This window comes from Pagrus major, chromosome 24, assembly GCF_040436345.1.
Source record: "Pagrus major chromosome 24, Pma_NU_1.0".
Classification (NCBI taxonomy): domain Eukaryota; kingdom Metazoa; phylum Chordata; class Actinopteri; order Spariformes; family Sparidae; genus Pagrus; species Pagrus major.
In genome coordinates this window covers 11,089,480-11,117,083 of record NC_133238.1, presented here as the reverse complement: position 1 = coordinate 11,117,083, position 27,604 = coordinate 11,089,480, and the positions used below count along the sequence as shown (strand labels likewise).

The 27,604-nt window shown below is 43.2% G+C and overlaps 1 protein-coding gene across 4 annotated transcripts in view; it reads left to right on the top strand.

Moving 5' to 3' along the window:
• nbeal1 (neurobeachin-like 1) overlaps positions 1 to 27,604 on the top strand; it is a 42,538-nt gene that overhangs the window by 10,483 nt on the left and 4,451 nt on the right. For 3 of the 4 annotated variants that reach the window (XM_073495452.1, XM_073495450.1, XM_073495451.1), the window contains exons 4-52: positions 602 to 763; positions 899 to 980; positions 1,279 to 1,406; positions 1,541 to 1,623; positions 2,727 to 2,812; positions 3,116 to 3,476; positions 3,624 to 3,730; positions 5,536 to 5,622; positions 8,105 to 8,188; positions 8,393 to 8,491; positions 8,582 to 9,153; positions 9,245 to 9,377; positions 9,613 to 9,732; positions 9,980 to 10,289; positions 11,129 to 11,214; positions 11,403 to 11,492; positions 11,643 to 11,820; positions 11,930 to 12,063; positions 13,049 to 13,208; positions 13,862 to 13,964; positions 14,056 to 14,215; positions 15,253 to 15,411; positions 15,686 to 15,845; positions 16,079 to 16,167; positions 17,331 to 17,939; positions 18,818 to 18,993; positions 19,078 to 19,366; positions 19,460 to 19,768; positions 19,856 to 20,005; positions 20,086 to 20,243; positions 20,349 to 20,473; positions 21,787 to 21,913; positions 22,008 to 22,156; positions 22,248 to 22,381; positions 22,482 to 22,583; positions 23,080 to 23,175; positions 23,270 to 23,394; positions 23,548 to 23,688; positions 23,843 to 23,973; positions 24,298 to 24,407; positions 24,646 to 24,763; positions 25,026 to 25,123; positions 25,252 to 25,368; positions 25,455 to 25,544; positions 25,657 to 25,766; positions 25,871 to 26,043; positions 26,234 to 26,328; positions 26,637 to 26,753; positions 27,428 to 27,589. In XM_073495452.1, coding sequence (XP_073351553.1) covers positions 602 to 763; positions 899 to 980; positions 1,279 to 1,406; positions 1,541 to 1,623; positions 2,727 to 2,812; positions 3,116 to 3,476; positions 3,624 to 3,730; positions 5,536 to 5,622; positions 8,105 to 8,188; positions 8,393 to 8,491; positions 8,582 to 9,153; positions 9,245 to 9,377; positions 9,613 to 9,732; positions 9,980 to 10,289; positions 11,129 to 11,214; positions 11,403 to 11,492; positions 11,643 to 11,820; positions 11,930 to 12,063; positions 13,049 to 13,208; positions 13,862 to 13,964; positions 14,056 to 14,215; positions 15,253 to 15,411; positions 15,686 to 15,845; positions 16,079 to 16,167; positions 17,331 to 17,939; positions 18,818 to 18,993; positions 19,078 to 19,366; positions 19,460 to 19,768; positions 19,856 to 20,005; positions 20,086 to 20,243; positions 20,349 to 20,473; positions 21,787 to 21,913; positions 22,008 to 22,156; positions 22,248 to 22,381; positions 22,482 to 22,583; positions 23,080 to 23,175; positions 23,270 to 23,394; positions 23,548 to 23,688; positions 23,843 to 23,973; positions 24,298 to 24,407; positions 24,646 to 24,763; positions 25,026 to 25,123; positions 25,252 to 25,368; positions 25,455 to 25,544; positions 25,657 to 25,766; positions 25,871 to 26,043; positions 26,234 to 26,328; positions 26,637 to 26,753; positions 27,428 to 27,589 — 7,744 coding nt within the window. The remainder of the gene's footprint in view (positions 1 to 601; positions 764 to 898; positions 981 to 1,278; positions 1,407 to 1,540; positions 1,624 to 2,726; positions 2,813 to 3,115; positions 3,477 to 3,623; positions 3,731 to 5,535; positions 5,623 to 8,104; positions 8,189 to 8,392; positions 8,492 to 8,581; positions 9,154 to 9,244; positions 9,378 to 9,612; positions 9,733 to 9,979; positions 10,290 to 11,128; positions 11,215 to 11,402; positions 11,493 to 11,642; positions 11,821 to 11,929; positions 12,064 to 13,048; positions 13,209 to 13,861; positions 13,965 to 14,055; positions 14,216 to 15,252; positions 15,412 to 15,685; positions 15,846 to 16,078; positions 16,168 to 17,330; positions 17,940 to 18,817; positions 18,994 to 19,077; positions 19,367 to 19,459; positions 19,769 to 19,855; positions 20,006 to 20,085; positions 20,244 to 20,348; positions 20,474 to 21,786; positions 21,914 to 22,007; positions 22,157 to 22,247; positions 22,382 to 22,481; positions 22,584 to 23,079; positions 23,176 to 23,269; positions 23,395 to 23,547; positions 23,689 to 23,842; positions 23,974 to 24,297; positions 24,408 to 24,645; positions 24,764 to 25,025; positions 25,124 to 25,251; positions 25,369 to 25,454; positions 25,545 to 25,656; positions 25,767 to 25,870; positions 26,044 to 26,233; positions 26,329 to 26,636; positions 26,754 to 27,427; positions 27,590 to 27,604) is intronic. The other variant, XM_073495453.1, reaches the window with a different exon arrangement.

Here is a 27,604-nt window from a genome sequence, read left to right as displayed (position 1 = left end):
ATCAGATGACACAGCCGGACACATTTTATAATGGAGGCAGGGCCATATGAAAGGGTGGAGGTGGGTGGAGGAATATGGGTTGTTAAATCCTATTTGTTGAGCTTCTCCTCTCTCCCACTCTCTGTCATTTCCTTTTTCTCCTCCCCTCTTGACTCATTTTCCCTCATCCTCTCCTGCTTTTTCTCCTTCCTTCTTCCCTCTGCTGTCTCTGCCTCTTGTCCTCTGTCATCTCTCCATTTTCTTCCCTCCCCTCCTCTTTCCTTCTCCATCCCTTCATCTGCAGCTGCCACATCTGTCCTGCTTTCCCACTGACATTCATTGCATTAGTTTTGCTCTGCTCTCTCTCCCTCTCCCCCCCCCCTCTCCCTCTAACTCTCTCTCTCTCTCTGTCTCTCTCTCTCTGCAGCACACATGCTGTTTTTCCTGAATGCATCAGCCATGTGTGTGTGATTGAGTGAATGCAGAACAGGGTCCTTGAAGTTGCCCTTGTTTATACTGCAGGGACACATCCACGATAAAAGGCTACATGTGTCCATGTGCATATTAACCCCCTAAGCTTGGTATATAAGCAACTTTTTCCTCCTTCCTTCTGTGTCTCCAGGCCAGAGGAGGTTCCCCCGGTGTTGACACTCCTCCCAGACAACATCCTGCAGGTTTTGCGCCACCAGCTGCTGCAGTGCGTCCAAAAAGCCTCTGATGGCCTGGAGCCTGAGCAGCAAAACCTGGCTCTGCTGCTGCTCAAGTTCCTTATCATCATCTGCAGGTTGGGACAGTAAAAACTGGGACATTGCTTAAATATTTTACCGTAATGGAAAATTCGGTTCTCTGATACAAGTGACTGATAAGCTAATGGTGGATTTTTTCTGTGTGTGTGTGCATTATTGGATGTTTCTCAAAGGAACCTGTCCAACGTGGAGGAGATTGGCACTTGCTCTTACATCAATCACATCATCACCATGACAACACTGTACATTCAGCAGGTCTGACCCCTCCTTTTGTCTATAATCTGATCTATCAGTTCCTCTCAAACATGCTCCCCTTTAGATTTGCTGAGGAAATTTCATTTTTATTAATGAAATGGTAGTTGAATAGTTTCCTCATTTTGGAGGAACATGAATGAGGAAGTAACATCTGTGTTGTTCTGCAATTTGGCAATGAATAAAGCAATCTGTTTGAAGTGAAAATGTCACCCATCACCTGAATCATACATTAAATAGTGTGAATAAGACACATAATAGCAGGTGTGAAGTGGGTCTGTGTGTGTGTCTGTGTGTGCAGCTGAAGAGCAAGACCAAAGAGAAGGAGATGGCAGACCAGAGCCAGGCTGAGGAGTTTGTACGTCACGCGCTGGCTTTCTGCGAGAGCCTCTACGACCCGTACCGCAACTGGAGGCATCGAACCTGCGGGTAACAACATCCAGCTAACATTCTACTGTCCTGGCCTTTAACTAGTGTTGATTTGACTTAGGCAATGTGCAATATGAATTACTGTTCGTCTCTGTTGTGTCTTACCTAAAGTATCTTTGTTTTATTTTTCCCAGGGAGCAGTTGGGTACAGTAGAGAGGAGCAGACAGAAGTACAAGGCAGCTCCGCTCACTGTTGAGTTTGTTCCTTTCTTTTACCGTAAGTGTTTCATTCTGTCTCTTAGTCACACTTTAAGGTTCTTTCTATTTGCAGCACAGCACTGGTGGACTGGTGCGGGGCAGGGGGTGTGATCACTTCCCTGTCACTGAAAAGCAAACACTTATTGAACATTATGTTATGGTCCATACTTTGCATCTCCTGCTTTAATGATCTCTTCGAGGCTGGATGAGGAAGCAATCGTCTGCATCATAAAAAAGCCTTCTTCTCTTCTCTTCTCTTCTCTTCTCTTCTCTTGCCGTCCCTCTCTCTCTCTCCCTCTCTCTCTCCCCCTGCCTCCTCTTCTTTCCTCTCCGGGTCCAGTTGAATCAACTCTTTGTATCCGCGTTCTGTTTGCCAGGCGCTGAGATGAGCCGATAGTGAATGGTGTCTGTCAAGCCACTTAAGCCACACTGGCGGCCATTTTGAACAAATACTCCCTTCTGTCCTGTGTCCTGTGTGTGGCTGCTGTGGTTTGGCAGCAAAGATAACACCGTAGGCCCAACCTGACAGACTGTGTGTGTGTTTTTATTTTCAAAGAACAAATTGAACACTTTTATTAAAGACTGATGTTCAGCTCATTTTTCCATATTTTAACTCAAATGAATAATGTTGCTAATAGTGTGATCCAGTGATAGTAGATGTAATTCAGTTGTAGCATGATTGAGATAAAGGAAACAGACATCACGGAGCCAAGATGTCACCCTTCATCTCCCCAGTCGGACGTGTTGACAGATGAGTTAATGGATGACTGGGGCTATCATGACCCAGAGGTTACTGACGGGGCTGCCACATGCCTGTGTGTGCTATCTTATCTGGTTTGCAGATTTCATTTAGCTTCCATGGGTGAGTGTGTGTGTGAAAGAGTCCGAAATGATTAAGGTGTGTCTGTGTGTGCATTCATCAGTGTTTTGTTTATAGACAAAAATAACAGGATGTTCAACACTTTGCTCTGAGCTGCAGTTTCGTTATGTGGTTGTGTTTTATTTGCATAGAAGACATCACGCCTGCTGATCAAACTAATGGTGGGTGTGTGTGGGTGTGTTGGTGTGTGTGTGGGTGTGTTGGTGTGTGGGATGGGGTGTGTGTGTGTGCCCTCATTGCAGAGTGCTTCCAAGAGAGCGAGCACCTAAAGGAGAGCCTGAAATGCTGCCTGCTGCACCTGTTTGGAGCCATAGTAGCTGGTGATCAGGTAAGCCTCTGGATACTGTGGAGGTCACAGGTTATGTCACCATGATAACCGATGTGTCCTTATCGCCTCTTGCTGGCTGGATGTGTTTGGAGACTGTTTCAAGATGGCAGCACAGTTATTCATTCCAGTTAAACTGCTCAGTCTCATTTTCTTGGTCCGTGAGACACAGCTTAGGTTTAGTATTAATTAAAGATTTGTGGTGGCTTTTTATGTATTGGGCCCTATTAGGGAGTCCTAAAATGATCAACTAAACAGATCTATCTATCTCCCCAACCTCACTTTGTTTTCCCTCCTCTCTCGCAGAGGAATGCTCTGCTTGCCATCTCCCCAGCCACCATGGAGGTTCTGATGCGCGTGCTGGCCGACTGCTCTATGGGCAGCTGCTCTTCAGATGAGGGCGAGGACTGGGACAGCGAGGCCCCCGACCGTAAGGCACTGCTGACCCTGGGCTGCCTGAGGGAGGTGGTGCAGCGCCTACTGGCCGCAAGCTCCGACCAACGGCAAGTGGAGATCGCCTCCGTGCTGGAAAACTACTTCAAGCTGCTCAACTCAGACCCGGCTGCTGTCGTCGCTGCTCGACAGCAGCAGCAGGCCAAGGGCCGAGTGCCAACACTGGGCAGACACTGGGAGAGCCGATTCGTGGCACTGCAAGTTAACATGCTAGGTAGGGGCTTAATTGATAATCAGGGACATAAACAACACTTTTGTGATATTAAATGTACTATTTGAGTTGTACTTTTATGTCTGAGTCTCTGTTCTGTCTCCTCCTTTGTATCTTGTGTCGCCATCTCTTCGTCTGCCTTCCTCTCAGACACTATCAGGGACATGTTCCTGTGTTCAGACAGGCCAGTTCTACAAGCCATCTTCCTCAATAGTAACTGTTTCGAGCACCTGACACGACTGCTGCAGAACAGCAAGGTAACAGCGCAGGTCTTTCTATCTAAATATAACCTGAAGAAACAACTCTGTTATGAGTGTGAGTGACTGGATTTGGTGTTTGATCATTCAGAGCTCATGTTTGTAGCTCAGAACTGGTTTAAATTGAACATTATTCCTAACTTATTATATGCATTTGATCATATCTTGCTACTAGATCCTAAGGCTGTTTGAATTTGTAATCTGATATCAGTGTGACATACTGATAACGGCATTTTTGCCCCACTGCTGTTTTTATTTATGTGGAGGTTTACGAATTTTTAAGACCTTATCAATTCTAAAATATGAATAATTAGTAGTTAGTAGTAGTTGTGTTTTATGCAGTCTATAAAGGAGAAAAGTAGATTTTAGATAAACTCTCCTGTGGTGGAAAAAGTTATCAGATGTGGCAATACCGAAATTTAAAAATACTCAAGTACAGAAGTATTATGAGCAAAATTAACTGAAAGTAGCATTTAGTGTTATAGCTGGTTGAGGTGGAGCTTTTTAAGCCACTTTATAAACAGTGCGTCATATTTTTGGTTAATCATATGTTTTAAATGAAAAATCTTACACTGTAAAGTAGTAACTGTTGATACTTAAAAGTGAAAGTATAATTTTTCCCTATGAAATATAATGGAAAAGTAAATGACCAGTACCTCAAAAACGTACTTGAATAAATACATTGTTTACATGAATGTGTTATAATATAGAGTTATATCTTGGATTCATGATTTGCATCTTTGGCAAATAATTTTCTTTAGTTCTGTGGCTGTATTCACAAAGGATCTCATCCATAGGAGTCATCCTAAAAGGCACTAAAAGTTCCTCTTAAGAGCTTTTTAGAAAGCTGCTAAGAGCCTTTTTATTTAGTAAAGAACCAAAGCCTCCTAAGCAAAGACGAGGTTTGACCCTGCTGCTATGTGTGACATCATGTTCACCTAGTAAGTCTCCACTGAATGCTTGGCAGGTGACCAGCCTTTGTCAGTGAATTAGTATTCATTAATACACAGTTGCCCAACAAATTAAATTAGATAAGTACATCATTTAATAGGGCGAGCTCTACATATAAACCAATTTTAACTGTAAATCAAGAGATTTAGACTTTATTTTTATATAATTGGTTTTGTTGTAGACTTTATATGGTGGCTAAGATATTTTAAGTTCATTGGTGCTACAAACTGATTGTTTCTAGAGTCACAGGAGTGTAGAGTTGTGCAAACTATCCTCTCCAGTGTTATTTAATTGTTTAGACTTGTCGTTGAGCTATATTAATCTCTATCGACTCGGCGGCATCAGAATATGCTTTTAAAAGTTATTTGTCTCCGGCCCGATGAGCCACATTACCACCAGCAGCTGAGTGAATGTGAGCAGGCCTTGGGGGTAACTTCTCTCAGACAAAGGAGCTACATTAAGAGCCGTAATACAAAAGCAAAAGTGTATGTGTCCCAAAGTTACAACAGGACTACTTTTAGCCTTTGGGTCTTTTGTGAATATGGCCCCAGGTAATTAACATGTAATTTGGATGTATAACTGTCCAGGTCTGGTCAGCCTGTATGTCATGTTCAGTGAGAACAAGAGCATTTTGCCCACCTTGCATGTTTCCCTCCCCACAGCAAGGCTGGATCACCAACACGCCTCCTCACAGTGACCCCTGCTGAGGCCTTTAACCTCTCACCCTCTCCTCCACTTACAACATCTTTCCTCCCCCCTTGCACCATCCTCTGACTCTCCCTCATCTCCATTTTCTCTCTCTTGTCAACCTCCCTCACATGCTATGTTGACATGTTGCCTGTTGTGTGTGTCAGCTGGTTAACGCTAGGTGCACGGCGGCAGACAAGGACCAGAAAGATATAACCAACAACAGGTTACTGACAGGAGAGAGGGACACGCAGGTACCGCCGAGAAAGTCCCCACTTCAACTCACCCGAACCCCGCCCAATACCATCCACTTACCTGACCCTTTGCCCTCACCTGCTGCCAAATCCCACCACCTTCACCTCAGCAGAGCCACTCCACAGCAAGACACCTACACTGCTTTGTTCCAGATTATTATTTCTAATTGGATCATGTCTCAACAGAGAACTCACTGAGTCATTGGACTGTCAGAGTGCTGGCAGGCAACACACTATTAGTCCATGTGTGTGTTATTTATTGAGCAGATTCTAACTGTTACACCATCATGTTGGTTGTGTTTAAGGTTTTCACATTAACACTTTTGTTTCCTGTTTCACAAACTGAAGCAGCCTGTTTTATGTGTGGCTTAGCAAAAGTTATAGCAAGGCCAGAGATTAGTTTCATTAACATTTTGGGAAATATGCTTATACGCTTTCTTTGATTGATACCGTTCTCATTGCTGTCTGTTAAATATGAAGCTACATACAGTTAGCTTAGCTTAGCACAAAGAAACGGAAGGAAACAGCAAGCCTGGCTCTATCCAACGGTAGCAAAAGCTGCCTACTAGCAGTATCTCTTTCACTGGGAGCAATGACTTCCTGAAGTAGGGAATTCCAGCATGATAAGATACAATATGTTACTATACGATACAGTACAATACGATACGATATAACATGATACAATATGATATGGTATGATATGATACGATGCGATACGATACGAACAACTTCTTCCTGCTTCCAGTCTCTATGCTGAACCAAGCTAACTGGCTGCTAGCTGTAGCTTCCTATATAAGGAACAGACATAATAGTGCTATTGATCTACATCTGGTGCTTCAAGCAGGTTATAACAAGTGCAACAAGTCAGCTAGTGGCAAGTAAAGCATCAGTTATAAGTATTAGTGGTTTCTTCAGCGAGAAAAAGGGAAAAACAGTGGTCTTTACTACACTTAAAAGCCATTATTTTTTATTAATAACCGCCCTCTGGGCACGTTTTGTTTCGCTGAAGACATGCAGCTGCTACTTACAGTGCCTGTCTGAGGCCTGTCTTTTGAATGGTGTAGTGTCAACTATCAGTCAAAGCTCTCACTGAATCATCTCATGTGCACAGAAAGGTCACCTGTTTGCCTAAGGGTATGCCAGCTCTCATTCTACTCTTTATGTGGTTTTCTAATCATAGAGCCACCTTCATAAGGTATAATCCCTCCATTGATCTGGATAATGTGAAATACAGGTGGACGAACCAACGTGGAGACACACACACACAAACACATACACACCATTTTGCCTTTGTTGTTGTACAGCTGTAACCTGATGCAGGGGCAGATGCTGCACCCTGCTCGGCAGGTTTTTACACATCAAGTTTTTGTTGGCGCGGTCACCTGAGGTTAAAGCAGCTTTTAGTTCATATACAGCAGAGAGATTAAAAAGTAATCCTCATGTAATTAAACACCAAAATTGAGTTTCCAAAACCAGAATCGACCCGAAGTGCTAAATGGTTCGGCTTGCTGTGGAGTGGCCACTTTGCCTCTTTCACAGCTATGTCACTTCATTTATTTTATTGCCATTTTCAGTTCCCTCACCCTTCCCCTCCCCTTCCCCTCCACATTGCCCTGCGGTAAATTATGGTTCCCTCTGGAATGCTATCACATTGGCCTGGTGTGTGTTCTCACAGAGTTCAGTGGTTTGAGGTGATCTGGACCCAGTGACAATGATCTTTAAGTGTTTAATTTTCACCACAGTCCCTCTCCAGCTGGTCCAAGACTCTCTGTAGGATCAAAAAAGCGTTAACTGATCTGGAAACATATTGGACATGAGCAGGACGGAGCTGGATGGAGATGTGTTTGTGTGTATTTTTCATGGTTTGGCTTGTGTTTTATGGGTTGCATGCTTTTTGTGAACATGAGGAAAAAGAGAGAGGTACTTCTCCTTGGCTGTCTGTGTGTGGAGGCGGGTGTTTTTCTTGTTTTTGTTTGTTGTTGTTTTTTTACCAAGCCCTGAGAACTTCCTGCTCCAGTTGGATCATCTTGCTATTAAAAGGATTATTTAACCTGGAGCAGGAAGATGACACTTTACTTATCTGCACTGTAACATCTGCAGTACAAGCTTTGATGCCAGCTCCTACTGCAGCGACAAAAAGGGTTCTAACCTTCATCGATGATTTTACTCACACTTTCACGCACACACTAATTGAATCAAACTCAAAGGCATCGACTTAAGCCTCCCTTTCATTCAAGTGTGATGCATGTTGTATTCAGTGCTTTGAATAAGTTGATCATTATCATTTAAGTGGTACAAGCCTGAATATGAATGTGGCTTTGAATTGTATGCATGCTTGTCACCTTATAAAAGTGTTAAGACATTCATCTGGAATAAGAGGAGATTTGACTTGTGTCCAGTCATCTGGTACTCCATCGTCTGCCCACTAAAAGAGCAACTGATTGGCTGTGATGAGTGACTGACGCGTCTGATTTTCCTGCAGGTGTTTCAAGGGCGACTTGACTCCCTCGCTGTAGCGACCATCAAAGCCCTGACTACAGTGATGCACAAATCACCAGCTGCAAAGGTAAAAGGACACAAGTGCATGCAGTTAATTAAAAGCAATAATTTACTTTTGCTGAATTCCAAAGCTCTACTTTTAAATGGACTTTTACCTAATCTGTTAAGGCTGAGAGTCATCCTTTGAGGGATGGCGATAATAATAAAAAGGAAGAACTTGGTAGCTTTTTGTATTTGTATTTTCATTTATGTTTTTCCACCACCCCTGCAGGAGGTGTTCAAGGAGAGGATTGGTTACAATCACCTGTATGAAGTTCTCACCTCACTCGGTCAGCCATCACGGCACCTTCTCAAGGAGCTGATGAACATGGTGAGAGAGATTGTCTTTAGTGTTTGTTGTATCTTTTTCTGTGTCTTTATCTTCGTTGGTGTTTATGTGTTTTCCTCTGTCTGGGTGTAGGCAGTGGAGGGTGAGCACACCTCAGTGGGGCTCCTGGGCATCAGTAACGTGGAGCCCTTGCTGCTGCTGGTCCAGTGGCTCCCAGAGCTGGACTCATCGGAGCAGCAGCTTTTTACGGCTGACTGGCTCCGCCGCCTCAGCTGCCTAAACCGACAGACCCGTGCCACCTGCGTCAATGCTGCCATGGTCATGCGAGCACTGGCTGCCCTGGACCGCCACCAACGGCTACACCGAGCTTGCGCCGAGAGCCTGTTGGGGCTGCTGGGCTCACTGGGCTCTCAGTCCTTGAGTGCCAGGGAACTCCTTGGCTTCTTGCGCTTCCTCAGGCCTTCAGAGTCTGCGCAAGCACACCCCCATGTAGGTCCTGCCTTGAAAGCGCTCCTGACCATGGTACGGAAGCAGGGTCTGGAAAGTGCCATGCAGTACTTTGACCTGTCACCCAGCATGGCCGGCATTGTAGTCCCAACAGTGCAGCGCTGGCCAGGCTCTGCCTTCAGCTTTCTCGCCTGGTTGTCACTTGATCAGGACCAGTTGGGTCCACCCAGCAAGGACAAGAGGAAGCAGCTCTACAGGTGAGAGGAAAAGAGAAACAGAAAAAAGAATTTTGCAAATGTAAGCTCTAATGCTCACTCAAACTGTTTCCTTATATATTATCTCGTACAGCTTTTTCACACCAGGAGGGACAGGGTTTGAGGCCTTCATCAGCTCAGCGGGGGTGCTGGTCGTGGCTGTATGCACGAAGAAGGAGTACGTCACCGTAATGCTGCCCGACTACTGCTTCTGTGACTCCCTCTGGGTGAGTCAGCTTTAATAACATCTGTTGTTGATGTAAATAAAATGCTGAATAAAAACACAGAACATAGCGCAGTAAGGCTAAAAACTAATCAAGACCATCTTAAAGTCTGGCATCACTGATGGTACCCTACATTTAGAAGATTAACACCTTTTAACCTGACGTCTTGTAGACTGATTAAAGAAAGCGACACTGAGGATGAAAAGGGACTAAATGCTGTCTGAATTTCTGCTTACAGCACAGCATCGGTGTGGTCCATGTACCTGGAAAGAGGCCATTTGGGCAGAGTCTTGTCTACATTTATGTGGACGGACAGCAGAAACTGTCTGCCCCCCTGAAGTACCCCACCATGACTGAGGTGAGACCTTCACTCATGTGGTTAATAATGGAATTCATTGACTTCTTGGCAATTTGAAAGCTTGTGTTTTCATTCAGTTAATCTTCAGTGCAATTTGCTTCAACATCATTACTTCTACTTAATGTTGCAATAACACATGAGAGCTTTAACACTCACTATACAACAGCTGTGTGGGCCTTGAAGCTGTCCTAAATCTCAACTTAATCATGAAGACAAACACATGTATTTTATCTTATCCCACCCACAGCCGTTCATCTCCTGCTGCATCGGCTCAGCGGGCCACCGGACCACCACTCCCCCGCCCTCCCAGATCCCAGACCCTCCCTTCTCCTCCGCCACCACACCAACCACTCGCTCCTCACTGGGTGGCATCCTGTCGCCGCAGACCTGGGGGGGCCTGCTTGGGGGGAAGTCTGAGTCTGTGACTAAGCTCATCTCTGCAGGGACTCAGGACAGCGAGTGGGGAAGCCCTACATCCTTGCAGGGCCAGCTGGGGAGCGTCATGGTCTTCCATGAACCCCTGCAGCCCAACCACATAAAAGCCATCTGCAGTGCTGGTAAGCAGGGGAGGTGGTGTGAGAGGAAGAAGACTATGTATCATAAAGTCAAAATAAACTCAAGGGACAGTTCACCCCAAAATCAAAAATACATATTTTTCTTTATTACCAGTTGTAGATTGTTTTGGTTTGAGTTGCCTTCTCTCAAATATAATGGAACTAGATGGCACTTGGCTTGTGCTCAAAGTTGCCAAAAAAATAATTTGAAAAACTCAACAGCAGTTTCTGTCTAGAGAAATAATGACCCAGTTACTCAACATAATCCACAATTCTTGTGTGTGCAGTTTCACTTAGAGACAGTTTTCTTTCTACACTAACCAACCGTATCACTGTGTCGAAGGAAATGTACATCTAGTTATGGTCAAGAGGTTCATGCTAGTGACAGTGGGGGATGTAAACATTAATGGCGTCCTCCTCGGCTGAACTGTTGTCCATTAGTAGATGTACGCTTCCTTCTGTGCGGTGATACGATTGGCAGGTGTAGTTCGGTAGAAAGAAAATAGGTTCGACAAGAAACTGCTCATAAAAGGTCTGTGGATTATGTTAGAATAACTGAGTCATGATTTCTGGAAAAAGACATTGCTGTTGAATTTTTCAAATTGTTTTGGTGCTTTGAGCACCACAAGCCAAGTGCCATCTAGTTCCATTAGCGGACAAAGCAGACATCTATACGGTCTATCTCCAAAACTCAACAACTCATACCAAAACAATCTATGAGAAGGAACACTAGAGGTAAGAGGAAAAATATGTATTTTTCATTCTGAGGTGGACTGTTCCGTAAAGAATGTATTTTGTTGGCTCTTTCTCCTTCTTAAACTCTCCTTCTGTCTTCTACACAGGTCCAAACTGCATCTCCCCATTCAAAGCGCAGGAATCAGAATTTGGAGACCTTTCAACCAAGTTACTGCTGCACTACTCACCCAAGGTGATTAGACTACTGCAATTTCAGCCATTCTTTTGTAGTTTGTCTGCTGTAGGAATGAGGAAATTTCTTTAATGAGTAGAAATTTGAGAATGATTCTATCAAGATAAAAACATTTTTTACCACCGTCTTATTATCTATTTTAGGGAAATCTGCTAACTGTTAACTAAACGTAATATTTTTGTCTACAGGCGTGTAGGAACCCCATCTGTCTTGATCTGTCCCCAAACATGCTACATGGACGCCTGACTGGGAATAAAGTCGTCAACTGGGATATCAAGGTGGGAGTGACATCTAACTCAATTGTTCTGTGCTCAGAGGAATAAATTGCACAGATGCACTGTATATATATGTGTGTGTGTATGTGTGTGTGTGTATATATATATATATATATATATATATATATATATATTTGATTATGTGTGTTACAGGATATGATCAACTGTGTGGGCGGCCTGACGGTGCTCTTCCCTATGCTGGAGCAGTTGGCCCTGGTGACCCCTGATCAGCAGGCCAGTGATCCAGCAGCTGGGTCAGATTTCATCACCCCTGATGTGACCACGCCAGCCGATGGAGACTGGGTCATTCTCCCATCCAACAGAGCTTCAGGTGTGTTTGCCACCACCTGCAACAATATATTTCTATTTTTCCTCATTTGTCTTTAATGTAATCAGGGGGAAGCAAATGGATTTTTGTTTTTTTGTTGTTTTTTTTTCAGAGGCACGACTGGAGAAGAATCTGGTGGCCACCTTCTTGTTGGTACTGAAGCATTTCCTGCAGAGACACCCAATCAACCAGGAGAATCTGCTCCACTCACATGGCGTCGCTACACTGGGAGCCCTGCTGCAGAAGGTCTCTCCTGGTTTATGTCTACTTCACTTACACAAATCAAAACATGTTAAAAAAAAACATGTCCGTAATTTGGGCATCACACTGATGGAATACTTATTAGGGGACCTTATTACATTGCATGCCACCTAATTATCAGGGGTCACCTCATAATACTAATCCTGTATGAATCACACTAATTAATTTCAGCTTTCGTTTTTGAGGAGTATAAAGTTTCTTCTTCCTTCAGATGTATGGTTTCCATCTTCCTGCAGTTAGACAATAAGAAGGCAAGACTGTGACCTAGAGTGGTGTTTTACACAATGCATTAATACGCAAGATCTCCACATAAGCCTCTTGTTTTTCTCCAAATTTAGAGTGGATTAGTTTGTTTCTGAATGGGACAATTAAGAATCTTTGCTGACTGACATCAAGCCCACATCTAGCCACGCATAGCTTTTTATTACATGAGACTCACATGGTGTGAGAATTGTGAATGCCGCTCACCCCGTCCGTAGGTCTGTCCCTGTGTTTGTTCTGTGTCTGTGTTTGTCTTTTCCTTTGTGTCTGTCTGTTTCCCTTGATTGCTCAGTTCTTTTTTATCCTTGGCTCTCTTTCCTCTTCTATCTTTTATCTGGTGCAAATGCCTCACTTATTTATTTGTTTATCAGGCAGTGGAAATACCTCTGAATCAGCATTTACACCAGCATGGGAAAATAAAAGCCTCCACAGAGACCCAGATAAGAGAGAAATATCTTAGATGCAGTAATTAGTCGCTCTCAGCAAAGTAACCACACCCTTTAAATGTAAAAGTCCAAATAAACCATTAATGCTTTCCCCATTCCAACATGATCCTTGTTCTGTGTTGTGGAGGCGAGTTGTAGGTGTCAGGCGTTATTTTACACTTGTTTGCCAGTAAGCTTTATCACATTTTATGGGTTTATTTACTGCATGTGTGCCAGCACTAATTACTAATAGTAGTAAAATACAATCTATCGTTTTTCTTTAGCTGCCAGCAGGTCATGTGGACGTCAGCGTTCTGGTTGCCGTGCAGCTTCTGATCGAGCAGGTGACGTGTGAGAAGTACCAGGCTCTGCTGCAGCAGCTTCACACGCATCTGCTGTTCAACTTCAACATCTGGAACAAAGGAGACTTCCCCTTGCGGATAGGTTAGATCTATATGTCTGTATTGTTGTTCTGTATTTTTTTTAACCTAACCTGGACAGGGCCAGGCTAGCTATTTATGCTAAGCAATGCTAACTATGTGCTGGTTCTTGCTTCTTGTTTAACAAACAGATATTAAAGTGGTAAGGATCTTCTTCTCTAACTCTCAGCAAGAAAGCAAATTAGCATAATTCCCAAAATGTCGAGCTTTTCCTTTAACTAGTCAATTTGTACAGCATGCATTTGAGTGACAACACAGTGTGTGAACAGAAAGGAGAGTGAAGAGAAGTGTGATTTAAAAATATATAATCCTTTGTTACTAGTTACTTTGCAGATTTAGACTATTGTTGGTTTTGTTTTTAACAGCAATCGGATAGACAAAACACAGATTATTGATAATCAGCCAGAACCATAATTAGTCACTCACTACAAAATATGTTAGCCAAGTATCTGTACATGTTTTTGCTCTTAACTGTATGAAGGACAATCCGTTAATAATCCTGTATTTTTATTTTTCTGTGTATCTAAGTCTAATATACATCCTTATGGCTGTTAGATGTGATGCTGCTGCATTTTATGTGCAAAGCATAATAGTGTGTGTCCCTGATTGAAAGTGTTACCAGTTCTGACTTGTGCTTTTGTATTTCGCCCAATGAAGGTCATATCCAGTACATGTCCACTGTCATCAAAGATAACAGGAAGCAGTTCAGAAAAAAATACGGAGTTCAGTTCCTTTTGGACACCGTGCGCCTTTATTATGGGTGAGATCCTATTTGTCAAACTTCATACCCTTCCAGTACATTTTTAGTCTCTTTCTCCCATATCATAACTGTCATTTGCTCTGCACTTCAGGAGGAACAGTAACAAAGAGAGTGACCTGAGCGAGGATGACATTCGTACAATCCGAGCGTCTCTCTGTGGCCTCGTCAAATACTACATCAGCAAGGGGATGTCGCAGGAGGAGATGCACAGCATTCTGGGATATATCGCTGCCATTGGAGAGGAGGACCAGGTGAGGGGGTCGGGTTGTTTTGAAGAGGTGCCGTTTTTTTATATATATTCATAATAAGAAGCATCACAGCAGTAAAAAAGGAAACAGTGACCTTCAATCTTAAAATACATGTTAAAGGTAGAAACTTCTCATCATCTGCATGTGAATAGTATTAAACCATCCATTTTCTACACATGCTTATCCTGTCGTACTAAATCATACTGAAGCCTATTAAGATTATCCCCATTGAGGAACACAATACTCTCTTGTGTGTGCTTGCCAGATGACCTATATATTGTGAAACAGGTTAATGCCAGCCACTCCTGCTATTTGAGGATTTTATTGTAAAATAAGATGACCTTTCACTATAGGATTTCTGTTCCCCTGTGAGACTTACTGCAGGGATGCCTGCACAGGAAGCTATCGGCTCATTTCCCGCCTGGCAGCTGTTTTGCCAGCCTTTCTCTGTCCGTCTCTCTGCATTATTTTTCTTCTCTGTAAGCAGTATCCATCAGCGATTGTTAAACAAACCACTTAATTTCTTGACTGTCTTTCTCAAAGCTTCAACACCTGCTAGAAGTTTACACAGAGCTCAGCGTTTCATATTTTGTGAAAACCGTTTCCTCCTCTTGTCACACCTCCTCCCCACCTCTCTTCTTTTTTATAGTCCTGTCTTGTTTTTCATTTTGTCTGACACTTTGTGTATCCTCTTACACTGCAGCAGTATATGTGGAAGCTTACGTCACCCTCAGTGAACATATGGTCAATATAATCGCATGATCCTCCTCCGCTGCTTGGCACCTGCCATTTCTCTGATACTATTTATCCATTCATTAAGACAGAGTGTTCAAACAAAACACTTAATTAATTATGTAAAAACTGTAAAAACGTCACTCCTAATCAGAACATAATCATTAAATATTTGCACAAATAAGCTGCTTTGCTGTCTTTCAGTGCTATGATTTTGTTCTCGAAACAATTGTATCTTTCCACACAAGCAGTCTTGACTATGTAAAAGTAAGTAAATGTAAATATAGTTGTGATTGTGTGTGTTGCAGTTGTGTGGCCTGCTGGAGTTGTTACTCAGCCTCCTTCAGAGCAGCCCGGCCAGAGACCAGCTCTTCCTGCTGCTCTTTGAGGCAGGGGCGGCCGATTCCTGCTACGCTCTCCTTCTCAATAACAAGCACTCAGACCGGCTCCGAGAGCTCGTCTTCAAGGTGGGTTACAGCCTGCTGCTATGTAAAAGCTGCAATGCTTAATTATTGCCATCATAAATGCGGTAAAATGTCACGATTAGTAATGGAATTCCTAAAATATCAATAATGTCTTGCAGAAAAGGTCAGGAAATTTGAATTAACTCTCAGGGTACATTGTTATCAATCATCTATCATTAAACTGATTGTAACACTATTACAAAACACTATCTAAAAATAGCAAACACGATGTGATCAAAATGGTTGATTTTTCTATTTTCTCTTCATCTCGTCACAGTTGTTTGAGCGCATGTTGCGCTGCGACCGCGTCTATGAGAAGAATAAGCAGCGCCTGCGGCTGAGGGAGGCAGGCTACGCTGGCCTATCGCTGCTCTTCTCTGAACTTCACATCACTCCCACCCTGATCCGCTGTCTCCTCAACCAGGTCCTCCACACAGGTCTGCTCTTCTTTTTACATCACAAAAATGTGTTTCACACTGCTCAGTAGCTGTTCAGTCAGTCTGACCAATACTTTGTGCAGATCAATCAAACTCAGCTTTATGTCAAAGGCAGTGGACAAAAATGCTCCCCTGTCTGTCATTAGGAAAGAACCAGACAATAGCATTAGCACGAGTGCCAATCAATACCATATACAGCTGCACAAATGTTAAATTGTCTGTAAAATCTACAGATCCTGTGGTGAACTACAAGGACCTGATGTCTCTGGTCCAGCTCACCCACCGGGCCGGACCCAGTGTTCGCCTCATTGTCTGCAAGAGGGTGAGGAAACACCGGCACTTAAACCTGCAGACACTATAAGATAAATATATTGAATAACAGCAGACACAGGAAATGACTGTAGGTTCCAGCAATTGATTATTATCAAGGAATGCTTACTACATTACTTGCTATTTCGGTTCTCTTCTTTATGCCTGTTTACATTCGTTTATTATTTCCTTCCATTCCCCTCTCAAACACACACAGTTGTTAATTTTTTCATTAATTATTCCTCAAGATTTCAGTCCTGGTTGATTTAGTGACTTGTAGTCACTAGTAATAACAACAAGTGCAGTTTATTACCATAAAAACTAAACTAATTTAACAGCTTCTTGTCAAAAATACAAGACAAACGCACTGTTTTAAATAAAGAAATGATACAATCATTTCCATCAAGCCAAGCCAATATTAAGATTGAGTATTAAGTTTTCCACACAACTGCTGGGCACAATTGGTTAACTTTAAAAGGACTTGGAGTTATGCAAGCTAGTAGGAAATGTTGGGTAAGCATTAGCGGTAGCTTAATCCTCCTAATCTAATAGTAGTAACAGTAAACAGAAAGGCTGATATTCCTGAATTAAAATTACCAACAGTAAGGCTAGATTACATGCATACATCATTTCCTGTGAATACCTCAATTTCACAACCTCAATTTCCTCCACTGACAATAAAAACCTTTATATAAAAAGTTAATTACTGGATGGAAAAATATTGAATGCCTTTTAGCTTAAAATTGCTGACCATACAAACTATGAATAAACTGACTGATTTCATGAAAATCTCAAAGAATTGTAACTTTAAAGTGATTTGTTCTAACTACCAGTTTTTATCTTTTTTTTTGCCAATTTAATACCCTCAATCAGCTCTACTCTCTTATATCTGATTGTCTTACTCATGTCTTGTTTGAAGTGACTCTTTAATCTCTTATATTTAATCTCTTCATCATTTCAAACACTAATAATGCCGTATGAGTATGTAATAATTGTATTTGAGGGCGGGAAGCAGTAATGATCAAAGTAATTCAGTTAGAAAGCAACTCAAAGCATCAACTGGAGAAAGAAAGATTTAGATTGTTTTTCTTGTCCATCCTCTATCTCTTGATGCCAAAGACTAAATTTCCCTGCAGGTGTAATCAAAGTTTAATCTTGTGCCTCATCTGTCTCCAGGTGTACCAGCTGCTACAATCCCAACAGGATGCTGCCGTCCAGATCTCAAGGCAGCAGTGTTGGCAAGACACTCTGATGCGACTCTTCCTGCGGGGTGAAGGGTCCCTGCCACTGCGGGGCACCGACACCGTCAGCACCTGCAGCCTGGACCTGAGCCGGCCCAGCGGCGGCAGCAGCAACCGCCTGGAGCTGCCGCTGGAGAGGAAGGCAAGGGCAGGCAGCGCTACTCGCCTGGACCGGCTGGAGGACGACCGGCTCAGCATAGGCGACACTCGCTCTGTGGACAGCCTGGAGAACGGAGACGTCATCTCGCTGCTGGACACGCCATCTTCTTCCGCCTCCACCGAGCCGCAACTTCACGTCAAGCCCTGGGTGGTGGGGAAGTCAGGGGGCTTGTCGTTAGATCTGTCCCATCTGCAGGCCTACGGAGAGGGCGGAGAGAGCGGTAGCCAGACGCCTGGCAGCATGCCCAGCACACCGTCGCCACTGGAGACCTCAAAGCCTTTCCCAGGGGGCTCCGCGGATCGAGATGCAACTTCCTCCCTTACTGAAGACAGTTTTCTTTTTAGTGACAACATCTCTCTGGGGGAGTCCTTCAACAACACTGAGGTGAGATGCAAAACTTTCTATCAAGCTTCGATGGTTTAAGAGAAAGGATAAATTACTGAGAGTTTTGTCATTAAATTGTTTATGGCAGTTGCTTATAAAAAGATCCAGATAACAATATTTGGTTTTTGTTATTGTCATCAAACCCAAAAAAGACAAAACCTAAATACTATTTACCTTGTGGGCTTGTGTTTGTTTATGAGAGCTGGAATGTTAGCCCACTTTTATGTCTTTGTTAGCTGTTAGATGGACAATAAGCCCTGTAATAGTGTCTCTTAAAGCCCCTAGAAATAAGCAGGTAATAAGAACATTCTGGTGTCTTTATTTCATATGATATTCTGAGCTTGCCTTAATGCTACTCAAACAGCGAGAGCTTCTGACTCCGACTGGGTGAAATGTCACCGACACCTCAGGGAGCCAAAGCTTACTTTCATCTAGTCTGCTTCTTTTCATCATTTCAGTGAGTCACTGAAGGGCAAAGGTGGCGGAGAGACAACCTGTCTCCTCCCGCAGCAGGAGCCTGTCAGTTAGAGAATTTAATATGTCATGTTTGTCAAGTATAAGTCGCGGAATGTGACAGAGCGTTTTATTGGCCCAGCAGTATAAATGTAGTATCATCTACACTCAAGACAGAACTGGGGGATCTCACAGAAACTCATACTCTTATAAGGCTTTGAGAAGTGTTAGTAATAGTATCTGCACACACAGCAGAGAACTTTAAGATTGTCTTAATTATTGGAACATGTTGTTATCAATGTCCTCGTTTGTTCCTTGCTGTATCCTGTTACCTACTGCTGCAGCAATCAATGAAATTTCATCTATTCTCCTCTAAAGATAACCCCTCTCTGTTTTTGTCTCTTTGGTGTTGCGTCGCCCTCTAGCGGGCAGAGGAGGAGCTGTGCAACATGCTGCTGGAGATCGTGCTGTGCGTGATGTGGCGTGGTGTTGAGGGCTCAGATGATTCAGCGTGGCTGGAGCGTGGACAGGTCTTCTCAGCTCTCACCAAACTGGGAACGGCCAACGAGCTGCTGCTTCCTGTCGACCAAATCAAACTCAGGTCAGTCCTCAATTTGACTGCTGACAGCTGAAAACGTAACAGGACCAGCTAACAAGATCTAACGCTCTCTCTTTCTCCATTAAGTCTTATGGAACGTATGTTGGAGTGGGCCGTGAGTGATAACCGCGAGGCATCAGCTGCCACATTGCCACAGCACACAGAGAATGCAGTGCGGTTGCTTCACATGGTACAAGACTTCCTGCAGGCGGAGGGCCTGGTCAATCCATCTCTGTGGACGGAGAAGGTGTTGGAGGAGACCGTGACGCTGATGGACAGCCTCATGGTGTGGTACTCGTCTGGCACCCAGTGGTTCCAGCTCTCTCAGGTTGGACTGAGACTGCTACTGGGCTTCATGGCTCAGGAGGATCCAGATGTGAGATATTATTCCAATTTGCCACCATTTCTGCCATTGTTATACTCTTTCATGTGTAAATTTTGAGTCTTTTGTGAATTCCCTGTTTCCCAGGTGTGTGCCATGGCCACCGCCAAGCTCAACGGCATCCTGCAGACAAAGGAGGTGTCCAGCCAGGACGAGGCCTGTTACCTGCTAGGTAAGGTGGAGGGAATCCTGCGGCGCTCCGTCAAGGAGCAAACAGAGGAGACATACTCTTTCCTGGTTCCCCTGCTGCGAACACTGCTCTCTAAAGTGCACCGCCTCCTCTACATGGAGCTGCACCTCCCCCAGCTGCCTGACACCAACGGCAGCCCGTCCTTCTTTGAGGACTTCCAGCTTTACTGCAACTCACCTGAGTGGCGTGTCTACCTCGACAAATACGTATGTGATTGACCTTAAGAGTCTCTGGTAGTTTTGTGGCATATTATATACACATTTAATGAAACAAGTTCTTCTGTTTGCCTTCAGATTATCCCATACATGAAGCAGTATGAAATCGAAACATTCAGCCAGGGTCATGAGACCATGGCTCTCTACTGGAAGGAGTGCTACGAGGCTTTCATGGTCAGCCTGCATAAGCGAGAGAGAGAGAGGGGTGAGAGCAAGATCCGCTTCCAGGTCAGTTGGATCAATAATAAATGGTGAATATCTAAAGCCTCTTTTCCACTATCTAACGTTGCTCTTTAATTTCCCCTCAGGAGCAATTTGTGGAGCCTTTCACGCGGCGAGGCCGCCAGGAGAACCTCCGCTACAACAGCATGTTGAAGCAGCAGCACAGCCAGAACAGTGCCACCCTCAGGCAGTGGAAGGCAGCACGTCGGGGTCTGGTGTGTGAGAGAGGGCCCTGGGCTGACAGGTACTGATATCAACTTCTCTCCTTCTCTACATTACATTCAGATGAACCAGAGCGATGGCTGGTTTGGGGACTATTACAAATGTGTTTTGTAATTATTTCTAACAGGCAGCAGGATGAGATGCACTGGAGGGTGTCCAGTGCTGAGAACTTCTCACGTATGAGACTGAAGCTGGTCCGTAATTACAACTTTGACCCACACCGAGAGGCCAGTGCTCTGAGAGACAACCTAGGTAAGATGTTTTTTCCTCTGGAATTGTTTATGTGAATTCAGACTAACTATGTCTCTTAAATGTGTGCTTACATATTTGTGCTACATTTAATTCTCCTGTGGCCTTAAAGCTGAACATTAGCAGCAAAAAGTACCTGCTCAGCTCCAGTAGATGTATTCAGTGAATGGATGTGATGATGAGGGATAAGTGTGTGTACAGTATGTCATGAGCACTCATCAAGCCATCCTGGATAAACAGATTAAATAGGACTGACCTTGAAAATCCTCTTTAAACTGAACTTATGTCCTTCCCTCCTATCTTCTCTGTGGGGAGGATGATCCAGTGTGCTTGGTGTTTTTTCCTTATTAAGTCGTGTGCAATGACGAGTGTGTTGCAGAAGCAAGACTTTAAGAGACTTAAACTACTTATAGTTATTAGACTGAGGGTTTGCACTTTTCTAGCTATCCTCACAAATTAAAGTATATTAAAAGCCTTATTATAAAGTAAGAGAGGGAAAACGGCCTACGCTAGGCTAGGATAAAAGAGAATGGAAACCAAAACAATTTTACTTAATTTTATTCTAGCTTCTGAATAAATAAAATAAAAACCAACACACTTTGAATGTATCTGGGACTCTTTTCTTGATATCTTACCACTGTAAGACTGTTATGATTAGCTTATCTACCTATTTGGGTGTATTTTTTCATCTCACAGCAGGTATCTCACAGCTGAAATCTTATGCATGCTGGATTGAAATCCCCATGATATCAAGAATATTTTTTACTTTAGAAATCCATTTTGACTGATTCTTTCATGAAATATTTCGTTTTGGCTGAGATAGTGGCATATATATATTTTTTTTAATAAGCTGTAACTTTGCTGCCTGGATTCCTCCCACAGGTCTGGCACTTTGCTGTGTGTTCACCCACTGAATTGGAGGTGTTTATATTTAAAATAGATGAACACAAGCCAGTAGGAGTTTTGCAGGTGCTGAAATAACCACGCAGTGTGTGTGTGTGTGTGTGTGTGTGTGTGTGTGTGTGTGTGTGTGTGTGTGTTATTACACAAACCAAAGCACTCAAAACCTTGTTTTCTCACTTGTTTCTCTCCTGTGTTGTGAGCAAGTTTAAAACTATAAATCTTCTGCTTCTGGAACAAAATTGCAGTGCTATGTTCTTGGCAGGTACAGTTTATTGTTTTTGTAGTTTGTCAGCCCTTGACAAGCGTACTAAGAAGTTCATTTCCAGCGCTGTCATATGATATTAACCACCGCACCATCTCTGGATGCCTCCTCTCATTTTCTAATAATCTCCCGTCTCTTTTGCTTTGCTCAGGTGTCCATCAGCAGCGTGTGAACCCTGACTCTCTGCTGCTGGAGGCCGTGAAGCAGGTTAAAGTCAGCGACCTGGAAGATGACATCCTGGAGCTGCCGGAAGACGACCCTGCTGCTGCCAACAACCAGTCAGTTGCCAAATACAAAAAACACAGAAACTACTGTTTTTGTGTAATAGATGCATAGAATTACAGAATCTTTTTCTATGTCTATGTCCTGCAGAGTTGAAGCAGAGGAGGCAGGCCAGAAGGAGAAGCTGGTGCTGTGGGAGGACTGCGAGCTGGTGACGGTGGTGGACGTGGTGCCCGGGCGCCTGGAGCTCACCACCCAGCATATCTACTTCTACGACAGCAGTCAGGAGAAAGAAGAAGGTGGGGAGGCAGTGAGAAAGATGGATGAGAAAATACAGGATAAAACAAAACTAAAAGTTTAGTTACCCTAACTCCTTCCTGTTCCCCAAAGGAGTGGGCCATGACTTCAAATGGCCCCTGTCTCAGATCCGAGAGGTCCACCTGCGACGTTACAACCTGCGGCGCTCGGCTCTTGAGATCTTCCTCATTGACCAGACCAATTACTTCCTCAACTTCAAGAAGGAGGTGATGCGTCACAAATTAACATGCATTTCTATGATCAGAAAAGAATATTTGAGCCCCTCTTTTAATAAATTATAATATTATTGTGTTTTCTTCTTATCAGACGAGGAACAAGGTCTACAGCCGCATGTTGTTGCTGCGATCGCTCAGCCTTTATGGGACCAGATCACCGCAGGAGCTCCTCAAAGCCTCGGGACTCACACAGGTCAGGAAACAGTAATGCAGAGCTCTCCTCAACGGTCACACACATAACAGTAACTACATTATTTGGCCTCATCATGTCAGTGTCAACTGGTGGTATCTAATTGACACAGCAGGAAAAAGTATCCTAAAAAATGAACTGGAAAAGTTTTTGTCATTTAGACAGTCTGTCTTTTAGATTCTTCAATATTTAGATATTCAATATGGCCTCCCTTACTCTTGTTTTTAGGTATATGCACCGATTGCACTTATTATAAATAAGATATGTAAATGAGATTCTTGTTTTTATTTATTTATTTATCAATTTAAATAATCATTCTTTTAAATTTGAGCAATATTTATACCTGTTTCAAACATCGGACCACATTTTGAGCTTGTTTTTGTTTAATGTTTGGTTAAATGACTGTTGAGATACAAAGGTTTTCATAAATGTAGGAAACAAATTAATTAAAATCTTACAATCTGGCTTTTTTTCCTTCCTTTCTCCTGTTTCTGCACAGAAATGGGTGAACCGAGAGATCTCCAACTTTGACTACTTGATGCAGCTGAACACGATCGCAGGCAGAACGTACAACAACCTGGCTCAGTATCCAGTGGTATGTTCCTCATTGAACACATCACTGTGCAACTGTGGTGACAAGGTGAATATTAATATATCAGCTAACTTTGTGTGTGTGTTTGTTTCACCAGTTTCCCTGGATTTTAGCCGACTACACTTCAGAGGAGCTGGACCTGTCTGATCCTCGAGTGTTCAGGGACCTGTCAAAGCCAGTGGCTGTTCTTAATGAACGAAACGCCAAGGCTGTTAGAGAGAAGTGGGTTTTATATGTCCGCAATTCAGTTTCTTTTTTATACTCTTTAATTTACAAACTAAACATAGTAAAACAGATGTTTATAAAATGTGTCAGCAGCTGGATGGAGCCACGTTGCTGAAAACCACAAGTTAATTGTTAAAATGTGTCCATCAGGTATGAAAGTTTCGAGGACCCGACCGGCACCATCGACAGGTTTCATTATGGCACCCACTACTCAAACGCTGCTGGAGTGATGCACTACCTGATCAGAGTGGAGCCCTTCACGGCCCTGCACATCCAGCTGCAGAGTGGACGGTAAGGCTCAGTTAGACTCGCACAAGCAGTTGGACCCATGTTACAGCCACACTTCCTCTACTTTCCCTCCATTTGTCTTCAGCTTTGATAGTTTGGCATTTAGACATGTGTATGTATTCTCTGTATTAATCTGTACCATCCTGCCCGGGCTCAGGTTCGACTGTGCCGACCGCCAGTTCCACTCCATCCCTGCGACATGGCAGACTCTCATGGACAACCCCAACGACGTCAAAGAGCTCATCCCGGAGTTCTTCTACTTTCCAGAATTCCTTGAGAACCAAAATGGTGAGGTACCCATTTCAGAGTTTAGAATATAATGTAAGAAAAACTATTGACTACTACCATCAAAGTTTCTTAAAGCAAAGCCGGAAGCACTGAGCTGTCAAATCATTCAATAAATACATTGAAAAATAATTTAAAAGATATGTATCCGAGCAGATTACAATTTATTCACTTGGATTAAACACTTGAAAAGAAGATACTTGGGTTTCTTTCAGAATATGATCATAAATGTGTTTTAATTCATCCTCTGACCCCTTTCTTCTTTTTTTCTCTATATCTCACTTCCCTCTTCCTGTTCCCTTGTCCTTTGTTATTACTGTCCCGCAGGCTTTGATCTGGGCCGCCTGCAGATCTCCAAGGAAAGGGTAAACGATGTTGTTCTGCCCAAATGGGCCAAGTCCCCAGAGGACTTCATTTACAAGCACCGTAAAGCCCTGGTGAGATGCAGTTTTAAATCTACTGCTGTAATATGACTTTAAAAAATAGTACAGTGTTGAATTATATGTAATGAATAAAACTTTAACATCAATGCAGATTGTCTAGAAAGCAGTATACTGTCTGGTCTGTTTACACAGATGTAGTTTTGTGCTACATATCTCCGTGTTACTTATTGTGTTAATGTGTATTTTGCGAAGCCTGGTTTACAGCCACAACATGTATGTGTTTTTCTTTTAGGAGTCGGAGTACGTATCAGCTCACCTCCATGAGTGGATCGATCTGATCTTTGGTTACAAGCAGAGGGGTCCTGCAGCTGTGGAGGCCCTGAACGTCTTCTACTACTGCACATATGAGGGTAAGCATCCAGGGCGGTTGCAGTACTGTATGTATAAAATGCTTTCAGCAACAGATTAGATGCAAAATTATGTGAACATAGATTAACAACAACAATCATGTTGTTCCAAGTATTCAGGAACAAAAGTGGAAATGGAAATAATTGAGGATTTTACCATCAAATGCATATTGATTTGTTGGTATTGTGCTAAACTGTAGTACTTAAATGTTACAGTTAATTCCTAAAGGAGAAAGTTGACTGAGTTATTGGTTTGGTGTTGCAGGAGCAGTGGATCTTGACGCCATCACTGATGAAAAGGAGCGTAAAGCCGTGGAAGGCATGATCAGCAACTTTGGACAGACACCGTGCCAGTTACTCAAGGTGCAGACACACACTCAATTTAGCTTCAAAAGAAAGAAACAATTAGTCATTAATGACTAATGTAATAAAGTTTCTTAATCTGTGCGAATGGATCAGATTAAGACTTTTGTATGTGTATGACTTCACAGGAGCCCCATCCAGTGCGACTGTCTCAGGAGGAAGTGGAGAAGAGGAAGGCTCAGCTTGACTCGTGTCCTCTCAGCATGTTCGAACACCTCAGCGACCTCAAGTCCTTCTTTGTCGAGGTTTGATTTTCCTACCTCACATTTCAAAAGCTTGTAAACTAAAACACAACGCCAACTAATTGATTTTCTCCCTCATCATGTTGCAGGGTATCAGTGACAAAGTGCCGCTTGTCAAAGCCGTGGTGCCAAAGAATCAGTCCCATTCCTTCATCACCCAGGGGAGCCCCGACACCATGGTGAGCCTCAGCACTGATACTAATAAATAATATGTTAATAGAAATTGGAAAAGAAAGTTGTAAACAAAAAGAATGATTGGATGGATGATCAGCAATGTCTTCATATCTCCAGGTGACAGTAAGTCAGAACTGCCTGGTTGGGACCCACGGGTGGCTGCCTTACAACAAGAACATCTCCAACTACTTCACCTTTATTAAGGACCCCACAGTGTCCAACATCAAGTGAGAACACACACGGTACACATGCAAATCAGTACATTAACAGCAAAGTTGCTCTGTGGTACCAGCTTGTTCTCCTCTGTCTTCCTCTTGCCATCTCCTCATAGGACCCAGCGTTTCCTGTCTGGACCCTTCGCCCCCGGCGTGGAGGTCACAGCTGGGTTATTTGTGGTCTCCCACGATGGCAAGTTGCTCTTCAGCGGTGGCCACTGGGACAACAGCCTCCGGGTCACCTCCCTGGTTAAGGGCAAGACTGTGGGACAGCACATCCGACACATGGGTAAACACGGACCCCACTTTCACACCTAATTTCTAAACAGGAAATAAGTATAAAGCACAAGGCTTAGGGTACTGGCAGCAACTTGGTGTGTTAAAACAAGTGATAAAAATACACAGTTTATGATTCAGGGTTGTGTCCCCTCTGTTTAAATGTCCTGTAATAATCAGTCAGTTTGTTCTCTCTCCTTCAGACATTGTAACCTGCTTGTCAACGGACCACTGCGGCATCCACCTCATCTCCGGCTCCAGAGACACAACCTGCATGGTGTGGCAGGTTCTGCAGCAGGTTAGGATGCTTATACACCATGACAGATACTGATCTGCAAATAGAGTAATAGATTTCACTTCATGAAACATGTAGAAACAAAACATAATTCCTGTATATCCATTATTTAGTGATTGCCTTGAATAATTACATCCTTCTGTGTTTACATTCTTAATTCTTAAACATTTTTAATTTTTGCTCAAAAAGGGGAAACACCAGAAAATCATAAATAAGTTGAAAAACACACAAATGTTTTAATGCTAGGTTCGTCGTGACTTCCCCCAACCAGACACATTGTCCTCAGTCTGTTTGTTTGCTCTGTTGTGCAGGGTGGAGCTCCTGTGGGTCTCTATCCCAAACCAGTTCAGGTGTTGTACGGACACACCGACGAGGTGGTCAGTGTCAGTATCAGTACAGAGCTGGACATGGCTGTGTCTGGATCAAGGGTAAGAGCACATACAGACTGGGAGCTCAACAATGATTCTGTATCTGCTGCTTCATGTAAATTGTTACTTAAAGAATTAGTTTTAGTCATGTGTGATATTGGAAATACTATTCAGCCACATCCTGAGTTAATGAGCTGTAAAATGGGGTTTAGACGGGAAGTCGGTGGCCTGGATATGTGGAATTATTGGACTTTAACAGAAGACCGATTTGTAAGGTTTTAGCATTATTGTAATTTTAAATGCAATCTTAATCTTGCGGTTTAAGTGCTGCCTAAAATAACAACACAATTGCAGTTTATGTCATAATGCTGAAAAATGTAATGGATGTTAAGACTTTCCAGCATAATTTTACAGCTGACTGAACCTTCCTTTTTATTTTAAGTATGCTTTACCTTCAAGTTAGAGGAGATACGTGGAGGCTACATTAAATTAACCTGGAAAAGAACTAATTTCTCTGTTAAATGAGTTATTGATTTATCTTTGTTAGTTATGGAATGGAAATTGAATATTGTTTGATCCACAATTCCCATTATAAAAAGCAGGGAACCCTGGCGAGTGTTGTCACAAGGGAAATTGCACTATTTGTTATAACTTGCAGGTATTGGCTTAAAGTTTTTTAATTACCACCACTGAAACACAATTAATGAATGAAAAACTGTGTCTGTGTTTTCCAGGATGGGACGGTGATCATCCACACAGTGCGTCGGGGTCAGTACATGCGTTGCTTGCGGCCGCCATGCGACAGCTCCCTGCCTCTCTCCATCCTCCACCTGGCCGTGTCCTGGGAGGGTCACCTGCTGGTGCACACCTGCCTGGAGGGCAAAGCACAGCTCAAGGTGCAGGCACAGTCT